Below are 11,614 nucleotides of genomic sequence, written 5' to 3' on the forward strand. Positions count from 1 at the left end.
GAACTAGCTTGTGGAAAGATGGCGGCAGTGTACGAGAATAATTTATTTTTTCTTGTTTTCGTGATTGCCTGCATAGCACTTTTGGATGTGGATCTGCTCTCCATTCCATACATGCCATCATTTACCGTAAGAGTTTTGTAAGAAGGAATAGTTTGAGAACATCCCCAGGAGTTGCATCTGCTGCTAGTGTCAAGGGTTATATTGTGTTGTATATTTGAATGCATGTTTAATATCATGATGCAGTCAGGGAAGTGACACGTATTTGTCGTCTTGGCTCTCTTCCCCAACACGTTTGATCTGATAGTTAAAGCAGTAAATATGAGGTTAAAGTGCTGACCTTTAGCTTTTATTTGAGGGCCTTCATGTCCACATCAGATGAACTGTGTAGGACTTGTGACCTGTTTTCTTTTCAATATGTATTTCATCGAGACTGATGAAATGAAATAGTTCCTATAAAAACAGTTGACAGCGAGGTCTGTGGATTATCAAAGACAACTGGGGCTTTATTTCTGAAAAGATTTTGTTTCACAAAAGCCATTTTTCAATGTTATCACCACCAAAAACAAAACTGCATTGTATTAGGATGGCGTCAGATATCACAAAAAAATGTATAAAAACTAAAAACTATCTGTATAGATACCAGTATACATATATGTGTGTATATATATATATATATGTATATATATATATATATATATATATATATATATATATATACACATATATATATATATATATATATATATATATATATATATATATATATATGTATATATATATATATACATATATATATATATACGTATATATATATATGTATACATATACAGTATGTACAGTCTACAGTCTACTACAGACTGTACATTTACATTTACATTTACTTTTAACAGTTAACAGTTTTTTGACTGGCAGTATAGTGTATACTGACATGCAGCCACATTTACCATTATTCACAGTTTCTTCCTGTCTAACATTCCTTTTAATCTATGCAGACTTTTTTAGTATACATATTATACTGTAGGCCTTTTTGTTAATGTTCTAATATGTGCTTGTGCATTTGTTTAGTCTACCCTTATTGATATAAACAGGGTGGACAAATTATTAGAAACACCTCACAACGCAATACAGTTTCGGCAGCACCATAAACTGCAGCCCTCAAAATGATGATACAGGTTTGACTGTTCATCAATAAGTGTATTCTCACCCATGTAACAGTGACAAATGAATCACATTTCCTTATGAGAGAGATGCAGACAATATCTCAAAACTTACAGCAGCACCTGTCAAGCTCCTACAGTCCCGCCACAATATGGTAAAGCTACTGTAACTCTGTGAACAGATATTTTCACTGCATGGGTCAGTGCACTGGTCTCCATGCTGCAGCAGCCTTGGTGAATGTGTGTGTGGTCTGCTGGGTGGCAGTAAGCTTTATAGGCAGCAGAAGGCATGGCTCAGTGGTCTTGAGAATTAAGTTGTAGCAGTGGCCAGGGCACAAAATATATGTGTGGACATTCATCTTCATTGACAGGAAGTGAGGTTATGTGGGTTAAATGCAGAATTCAGTGACTCTCCACACTTTTGTTTAACTTTATACATAGTTTGTGTTGTTGTTTTGTGAGTAAAGTTAGACCAGTGAGACACTTTCTCAAACCCTTTGAGGAAGGCTTATGTTTGTGTGTGTGTGTGTGTGTGTGTGTGTGTGTGTGTGTGTGTGTGTAGCAGAGATTGTACTGCTTGGATGCCAGTTCGTCCACAGACCCCACATCTCCCTGAACTTCCAAGCTGTGAAAACATACTGGAGGTTTGTTGGTTCTTCGTGGCTAATAAGGTGTCATTGTGCGGTAGAGCTGTCTGATATCCCACAGAGTCATTAGCACTACGTGAATAGATTTAACAGAACATCTATCACACCCACACACGTGCATACGGACATGTGCAGCTCTTCACGTGCCTTTCGCTCAACAAAAATCAATACTATTTATGAGATAAGATTCCAGGAATGGGCAGGCTTAGCTCAGTTTTCTCTGACATGGTGAACTTGTGCTCTGCTACAGGAATACGGGACTTGAACCACGATTAGAACCTGCAACATCAAAGCACTCTGCTTTCAAAGGCTTTCTTTTACAGCAAACTTCAGGAGTCCTGGCTCCTATGTGTCCAGACAGCTTATAAAGGCCTGTTTTCATCCTCACCTCCTGATTCAACACCCCAGATCCTCTCTCTCTCATTGTGCACCACTGGACTGTTGTTATCAGAAATCCCCTGATATGATGTCTGGATTTCTCGACACAATGGGACATTTTGAGACCTTTGCTAAGGAAACATGCTGTCATTCAACTGCTTGACCTTGTTAGTCCCGAGGGTTGATTAGAGGCTATCTGGGACTGGCTCTTTGAAGAACGCACCCCTGTCTTTTCTCATCCCATGCAGTTGATCCATCTTAGCAAGCTGGCACTGCACTCATTGCGGTTAAAGTTTAATGGAGTGAACATGAATATCACGGTCAATTGTGGGAGCCTCGTACATGTGGAGGACTGTGGTTTGTTATTTTAATAGATATGAGTAGGCTGATAGAGAAACACTGCCTTCCAAGGCTAGAGCAGAGAAAATAGACAGGTCTCTGTGGATCTGGCTGTGGCTCAGGACTTAGTGAGTGAGAGCCTGAGTTGTGTCTGCCTTGATGTGACCTCGGGGGCGGGTGGTTAATGACGCTCCGGGGTCACTCATGACTGGTGTGTCAAGTTGCATGAGTCAGAAATATACACTTGACTTTATCATAACACCCACTCACTGCTCATTGATAAGGACAAAGGCTTTCTTCATCAATTATTAGCCACCGCTCCAGACCGAGCGGACGGCAACGTATGGTAAAACACACCGAAAAACAATCGGCGCTGTTTATCTCCTCTTGGTTTACTTGTAATCGTCAGGCACTGACAGTCTGTGACTGACTGATGAAGGTTTCGTCTTTATTAAAGATCAACACTGGAGGAGTTGTCCTGTGGTGACATCATATTCCCGAGAAGCAGCTGTGTTTTCTCAGAGTCACTTCAGCAGCAAAGAGCTGAACTCAACAGAGCAATCTGCCAAGAAATGTAAATGTGGAAGTTAATGCTAGCTTTTGCATTATCATCATTTCCAAAGTAAGGGATGATGGTGTTCCCTAATGGCCGAGGGCTCTAAGATGTAGACCATGCCGTCAAGACATCGCTGGATGTTGTTTTCATTTGCTGTAATCATAAATATGCCTCAACAAGAGACAAACAACAAAAATAACAAGAATAAAGGAAACAACAGACATTTGTTGCATGTAGGACTGGGCAATAATTATATTGATTTCATAATATGACATAGATATTGTCTTAGTTTTTGGATATCCTAACATCGTAATATGGCATATGTGTTTTGCTAGTTTTAAAGGCTTAACTCTACAATATTGTCGCAATATTGATATTGAGGTATTTCTTCAAAAATACCATGATAATTGATTTTTTCCATATTGACCATCCACAGTTGCATGTCATCTCACCTCATTCCCTCTCACCTCTTTAAAAAGTATGCAGGACAATTTACTCAAGGCTCGCTTAAAAAGCACACAGAATCACACACTTTCTGTGAAAAGCTGTCGAGATTAAACATCAAAGTAAATTCTCCTAAATTGTTGTTACATTTGTTACCAGATACAGCAGAAAAATGATGGCAAAATGATTCAGACAAGGTGGTTGGAGCTCCACCTGCTTACCTGTGAGGTGCAGCAGGTAGAGAGTGGTGGGTGCTGAGATCAGCACCATGGACAGGGCCAGCAAACAGGTTCACTCACCTTGAAGAGGCTTGAGCCGCTCTTTTTCATGCTTTTCCAGTCATACAGATAAATTACAAACTTCAAGATAGTAAATTCCACTTTTACTTTGGAGCATATGTATATAAATGAATGAGTGTGTATTTTTTTTTTGCCAGAAAATGTAACAAATGTGACAAATTCTTTGGTGAAAATGTAAAAATGCCTGTGTTTCACCTGGAACAATACTTCACTCTCAGGCCTGTCCGAGGATGTAAATAGATGTTCGCTGGTGTTGTGACCTCTGACCCGGACTGCCCCCCTGTTTCCTGAACCAGATGCTGCTCCTGTGGACCACAGCCATCTTAACCTAAACAAAGTAATCCTCCACTAAACAAGATGGATATTGTATCACCAAACTAGTAAATACCAGAGGTTCTTAAACACAGAGCTGCCCTTTCCTCATCTCTGACTAGAACCAACAGGGAATAATCACTTCTTGTATTGTTTTATGGATGAACAAAGAAACATAAACTTTATTTTACAACTGTTTTCCAAATATTTTATGGTCTGATTTATTACAGTATACAAAAAATATGCCCTCTTGTGGGGAACATAATTAGAGCATTCAACAGTCCTCCAAGGAAAAGTTTGAAAATCTGCAGTACTGGCTGCTTGTCAAAAATGTTAGATTGGGATCATATGTCTCCTATGTATAAAAGTCTTTTGATCTCACTTGGTTTAAGAAAGACAAGATGGAAAAATCCGTGTGGGTTTGGTCTGCAGAGATATAGCAATTAAGGTTGCACGAAACTGTTTTGAAAGAAAAAAGAAGTGTCAGCTCATACAATTACTGGAGATTACAGCATAGCAGCAGTGGTGTGATGGACAAAAGGCATTTTATTGGATTCAGGCTGGCTGGATAAAGGGATAAAAAAACACGCTTTTATTTCGACGCGCAAAAGCAAGGCTGTTACAATGTGTTCATTTAGATTATAATTGGCGGTTTTTTAAACGTGATTTCGTTTCGGGGGCCCTTTTAGCCCACATGCATAATGATACAATTTACAGTTCGATTTCCTCTCGCTTGTGTGAACTTGATATAAAAAGATGTGATAAAAATAATTTTAGAGTCATGATTATTAATTGGTTGTTTTTTGTAATAATGATGTGGGGGAAAAAACAGCGTTACTCAGTTGTCTTTTCTTACTCGGAATTCGTATTAGGAGCGTTTCTGATAGTTCCTCGGATGCTCCCACCCCTCGCCTCACGTAATTCATCTTCTTGGCCAATCGTGTCCCTCCCCAAAAAGTTTACGCCATGCAGCCTATAAGAACTGCCTAAGTTTCTCAAGTATCAGAGAAGACTTGTCCTCCCAAGAACCCATCTATGGATACTTTGGTGTCGTCAAAGCCAGAGAGACGTACAGGTGGACCAGTTCCGTGACTTCATGAGAGGGAAATCAGTGTCGGGACACTTTCTGGCTGCCATCTACCCAAGAGGAGATGTCTGAGGAAAATCTGGGGGAAGAGTCGAGTAGCTCCCCTGTCTCTCCTGTGGACAGCCTGAGCAACAGCGAGGGGGAGTTGGACAGACAGCCGAAGAGGTGTGGGAGGAAGAGGAGACCGAGCAGGAAAAACGGGGAGGACTCAGATAGCCCGACCCCTGGGAAACGAGGGAAGAAGTCCACCAGCAGCAGCCCCCAGTCGTTCGAGGATCTCCAGTCGCAGCGGGTCATGGCCAACGTCCGGGAGCGACAGAGGACCCAGTCTCTCAACGAGGCGTTCACATCTTTGCGGAAAATTATCCCCACTTTACCCTCGGACAAACTCAGCAAAATACAGACCCTAAAACTTGCATCCAGATACATCGACTTCCTGTACCAGGTGCTGCAGAGTGACGAGCTGGACTCCAAAATGTCTAGTTGTAGTTATGTGGCTCACGAGAGGCTGAGCTACGCCTTCTCCGTGTGGAGGATGGAGGGCGCTTGGTCCATGTCAACATCTCACTAACATCTGGATAAATTATGCCCTAAATGGTACGCTTGATTTTCAGTTAAAACGCATGATCCAAGTCTTCAACTGTGTGTGTGTGTGGGGGGGGGATACCCCGCTAGAAAATGTTATTTAATGGCTGTACCGTAATGCAACCAAAGTATGTTGTGGACCTCTCTGCACAGTTTAATTGTAATGAATTCCTTGTCTAACCTACAGGTGACTGCTGAATCTACTTATCACATTCTGACGGGACAAATCTGGAGTCCAATGCTGGATACATGGGATCCCTCTATTTAAACCAGAGACGGCATGAAGTTCAGGGGGATCATTTTTGCAGAGGCCCGATATGGGACCAGCAGCCGCGCGTTAGCGCCATACACTCCCATTCTGAAGCGTTTTCATGTTGTTGACGACGAATGCTAAAAAAAATGTCATGTGATTTTTCTGAAGGAAGGGACATTTTAAATGCATGTCTTATGAGTTATTTCTGTGGAGGTCAAAGTGTATTATCAAAGCAGTTGTGAGACTGTCAACTGGTGGTGTAGCTCACATTATAGACTGACTGTGTGGATCTAACCTGTGCAAAAAAAATACATTTATTTATTTATTGGTGAAACGTGTTACTTTGAGGAATAGATCCTGTGTCTGAAATACAAAATGCATTCCTATTTTTTACTATTGTTTTTTTTGTAAATGTTTGTATATGTTTTGCATTAAACAAAATGACGATTAAAGTGTTTGCCTTTGACTTTCTTTCTTTATATTTTTTCGCAAAACTAATTTAATTGTTCCTGAGGCCCCAAAAAATGGTGGGCAACGTACATTGCACATTTAATGAAATACCTTTCATGCATGCATCACGTGGCCTGCACTTCACATCAGATTCAATGACAAAAGCTTCCACTATATCGCCAGTCACTTGGGAAAACAGATGGAGTTATTATTGGCTTGAGTGAAAGAGTTGGAGAAACATGCAGAGATTTTTTTTATATACTGTTACACATCCAAAAGGAAGAAAGAAAAATACATTTTTCTTGTCATGTATAACTAAAACTATTTAAGACACAATTTAAACATGAGGAAAAGTATTATCGAAAAAAAATCTGCTGTAAAAAAAAAACAGAGTAAGTCTGTGTAAACGAAGGTAAAATTCCATTTTAATTAAAAATGTTAAAGCTTCGTGCAGTCTCCAGTTTCTCTCTCACTCTCCCTTTTCCTGGATTTGTTTACAGTTGGATTAAGGACCTGGGACTCACCATTATAAGTAAATAAGTTACACTGGGGTCATGTCAACCTGCTGTTGGACTCATGCTACAGTCTCTCTTCTGCCTGCACTTAAACATAAACAGCGAGACAGTTAAATGCTCAGGATTTCAGACATGTTGTCAAACTAACTCGTTTTTCTGTTTTAATGCAGAATTCATGATGACACAATTTAAATACTTAAATCATAAATGGAAAATGGCAATAGACTCTTGTGATTTTTAAGATTTGCAACATAACAACCAAAATATTCACGATTATCGTCACTAAATAAATCGTTCATATTCTACTGTTATCGTGCTGTGATTGATCTCAGTGATCTGGGAAAGTGTTTCTCACTGTCCAAATCAAAGTGTGTGCCCGTTTGAAGGTGTGTAATTGGCTTGCGAGGCATGTATGGAATTCCCAGATGTCTATGAAATTTAAGGAGGCCGTCGAGGTATAGGCTGTAGGTCTGTACATAGAGGCTATTCTCACTGAAATGTTGGGGGGAAACGCTTCACAGACACAGTCCAGATTAATAAACAGCGGTTTCTGAACCTTGATACAGTTAGGTTTTCACTCAAAACCAGATACATGAACAGAGTTTATAATAATTGATATGCATCACACAAAAGAACTAACGCTTATTCTTTTAGAAATGTCCAGCCCTTATGCAATGCAATAGGTTAAAATAAGTTTCCTCTCCCTTTTTTCAGCAGAGAGGAGTTGGCAATTGACACGATGCAGAGGCACAGAATGAAACCTATTTAGAACAGATGTTAGTATTTTTAAAAAAAGTCACGTGAAACGAGCAGATGTTCAGACTGTGCAGAGACTCGCCGTGCAGCGCATTACTCTGCAGAGAGAGAGCTCGGAGGAGCATTGCTTCCACACAGACACGAACTGTGCTTCTGCAGTCTTACATTCAGATCATCAGTCGGCTTAATTAAAATGGATTAATAAAAAGGCCACCTGCAGGGAGTAACATGGAGCTGCTGACCGCGCTGAGACAAAGGTAGGCTGTAAGAAAAGGTGGACAGTCGGTAGCAGCCATTGTGTGAGATGTTGGCTTGCTGTTTATTTTGCTGTAAGATATGAGCAGATCAGGATGTTTCTTTAAAGCTTCCAACACTATCGGGCCTACTGCCGTCGAAGTTTCAGGCTTCTTTGAAGCCTGCGTGTGTGCGTGTGTGCGCGTGTGCGTGTGCGTGTGTGCGCGTGCGCGCGCGCGTGTGTGTGCGTGTGTGTGTGTTTGGGGGGAGAGAGGGGGCTAAAGGAGGGGAGTAACTGAAAAATGGGTGAGAATTTATCATCCAGCTATTGGGAGAAAGAAAGAAATGCATGACGCATATAAACCCTTGACTAAGCCTATATACGAGAATTGTTGTGTCATGGACGATAACTTGAATGATAATAAATAGACTAGATTGACTGCACTATATCAAATTACAATTTACTATTTTCTGTATTTCTTTATTATCTGAGTAACATGCTTCCAGTGTTGAAATTAATAATTTGCTCTGAATATCTTTGTGTAGCTTAGAAAAAGTTATACAATCTGTAACGTTGATATGAAATATATCTATTGCGATTTAAATCAAAAGTGATTAAACAACATATATTATTATTATTATTATTATTAATATATCATCATTATTAATATTATAGCATTTTCCTGACAGTGTATTAGGCTGTATGGGCGCCTGGCGTAAACATTCTAATTTTCGATAGATTTGTTTTCATAATAAAAGCTCTCGGGTGTGTAACCAAACATCGCAGTTCCTTCACGTGCATCAGCAGCTGACAGGTGATATATCACTTCAGACAGGTTATTCATAAATTATATTACTATACAATTTTTGTATCAATTATTATTTTTGACTTCCAGATTTTGCCTCTTTTTAATTTTTGTCAAGTTTCAATATATTTTTTTTGTATTTAAAAAAGATGTTATTTGAATAGTTTTTAAATGCAGCTTACTTAAAATAATATGGTGTAACTGGTAATAATGTTAAAGCCTGTTAGAATCATTTATACAACATTTATCAAACAATGAACAACACACTCAAGGTGACTTAAGTTTGTTCTATGTTGTTGCATTAAAAAGGTTATTTCTGAGCTCAACATGTGCAGACTTTACAGCCATTTCCACAAGTGGAATTCCAGATTTTCCATTTTGAGTTTCAGTGAGAAAGAAAAAGTCCTCTGGTTGGTAATCAAACTTTTTCAGGCTCACACTCAGTTTCATCCACACCTTTAACAATACCTCAGAAAGAGAAAATTAAAGCCAGTAGTAGCTGCTGCATGCAGATAAGATCAGAGTACATGACTGCTCTTGAGGCAAGAAAACACAAGAGAGGCTAAACAGAAACAGTGCATACCTCCTGCATATGGAGTGTTCTAAGTATTGAATACATTCACATCTAGAATGCAGCTCTTTGTTGAGAGAGCATTTTAGAAGCAGAGCAGTTGTGATCCATGAAAAATCAAGTTGAAAACAGTCATATTGCGTACCATCGACTCCATAAAAGTGTTAAAAGACTAAAAACCTTTTTGGTGAAACAAACTGTTTGAGAAAAAAAGTTGAAGCAAACAAAATGCCAAGAAATCTGAAATTTCTTACTTATAGAAATGCCAGCTATAAGTAAAGGTCCAATGACCTGTTGCTGCTGAGAATAAGCAGCTAACAGCAGCTGCGCGTACCTTTTCAGATGACAGCGCCTGAGATCAGGCCTCAAATTATGAAGAACTGTGGGTCAAAGAATAAAACATGGGATATTTCCACTGCCTTCATCTGATCACTGCAGGAAGAAGATGATGACGTTTTGAACTGTTTTGGTTTAAAGATTTAAAACTAACAGAAAATCCATCCGCACTGTCAGATTAATTGAGTTTCTTTGTCACCAGATGTGTGCAACAACATCATTTTGTTTCACTGCAAATTAAAGCTAACATTTTACTGTATTTGCTAACGCATACTTCAAACTTAAGATGACAATCCTGTCTTAAATCAAAAACATACAACCGTGGATGTCTTTCATTTCTTTTTATGCACAAGCACAGGTGTGTTTCTGAGAATTCATTGCGCACTGAGCTGGGACTGACTTTTAGAAAATGCATCACGACCAAACGTGCTTCAAAACTCCTATTTCTGCAAGTGATGAAGATTATTTGGTGATGAAAGTTTTAACAAATTCTAAAAGTTTAGAAAGTTGTGTTGTTTTTTATCATCAATTCAAAACGTATCTCCTGAAGTCACAGATTACGCTCTTAATAATCAATTCAATCACTGTGGAAACAAGTGGGAAATCCAACTTTCAAAAGTATATTCCTCCGAATATAAAACATTGTCTTTATATAAATCAGATGTCAAATAGTGTGTCTTTAACCTGGAATCGAGAAGTGAGGAAAGTCAATGCCGAAAAACATTTGATATGTAAATGGCGCAGACACCTGCGCTGCACTTACTTGATATAAACATAAAACAACAAAGAAGGGTGATTTGGTATTTGGCAGATTTACTGATTACTGCTTATGCTTTCATCTCAAACTGCATTTTTTTTTCTCTCATCTTGCAAAAGACAAAGAAAACTAGTTTTGATCATATAGTTTTGCATTTAGGAGTGAATGTGAACTTGCAGAAAGAAGACCAAAATCCTCAGTGTTGAATGAAATGTCTCCTTTCTTTTAGATAAACATTCATTTACAAACATTTAACAATTTTCATCCTGAGATTATAAAACAACAGAAAAGTTGTGAGGGCCTTTAGGTGACGTTGACACATTATTTCTTGAAATATTTGGAGAAAAGTTGATGCTACAGGAGGAATTGTACGCCTTTGGCTGTTTGAGAAAATGTTAAATAGATGCTTGTTTAAATCTTTTTGAAGGCTTGTGGACACACACAATGTTTAGGTTGGCAAATTACAGATTTCAACTGAAAATGTGAAGCCATAACAGGTCAGCGTTTCATCACGGTGAAAGGTGCACTGGTCATGAAGAATGACGGCATGATTAAGGCATGCGATGTGATCGTATCCAGGACCAGAGATGTCCTTTGATACGCAGTCAAAACGTGTGCACCTTGTGTTTAACCTCTGCTGCGTGCGATGTGTGCCACCCAGGCTGCAGACAAGACACGGATCAATGTGTTTTAGGGGAATGCACAATGATGTCACAGACAGGAAAAGGTTGGAAAAGACTTGGCACCTTTTGGAATTGGCCGGATCCCCATTGGCTCAGCAGAAACGTTGGAATAATAAACAGGCAATCAGAAGGCAGCATGAACGTGAGCGTACACAAAGGCATTGCAAAACTTTGCAGATAATAAAAGCAGATTTTTCACTGGAGGGGAATGCTTATTTGTGTTCTTCAGTTGTCCATAAATAGAGGGCCTCTCACAGGAAGTATAAACATACAGATGGAGTGGAGGGCAGTCGTAGTCCAACGCAGTGATTTCAAACATCCCTGTTTATGTTCAATCAAGATGGAGTATATAACTTTAGCCCCAGTTTGAGCATGAAATACAAAGGATTATTTTCTGAGGGGAGAGAGAAAAAGAATAGCTCACTATAGAATGTAAACTGTTTGATGAG

The 11,614-nt window shown here is 39.2% G+C and overlaps 1 protein-coding gene across 1 annotated transcript; it reads left to right on the forward strand.

Moving 5' to 3' along the window:
• Positions 1–5,157: 5,157 nt before the first annotated feature.
• On the forward strand, positions 5,158–6,493 carry twist1b (twist family bHLH transcription factor 1b). The gene is made up of 2 exons (XM_068735761.1): positions 5,158–5,816; positions 5,992–6,493. The coding sequence occupies exon 1, from the start codon at positions 5,284–5,286 to the stop codon at positions 5,788–5,790; it is 507 nt and encodes a 168-aa protein (XP_068591862.1). The 5' UTR covers positions 5,158–5,283; the 3' UTR covers positions 5,791–5,816; positions 5,992–6,493.
• The last annotated feature ends 5,121 nt before the right edge of the window (positions 6,494–11,614 follow it).

This window comes from Cebidichthys violaceus, unplaced genomic scaffold (assembly GCF_023349555.1).
Source record: "Cebidichthys violaceus isolate CVI_PGR_0920_01 unplaced genomic scaffold, fCebVio1.0.p SCAF_7, whole genome shotgun sequence".
Classification (NCBI taxonomy): domain Eukaryota; kingdom Metazoa; phylum Chordata; class Actinopteri; order Perciformes; family Stichaeidae; genus Cebidichthys; species Cebidichthys violaceus.

What these genes read in the sequence shown, in the direction of transcription:
- twist1b (XM_068735761.1), top strand. Translation starts at nt 5,284, where the DNA reads ATGTCTGAGGAAAATCTGGGGGAAGAGTCGAGTAGCTCCCCTGTCTCT.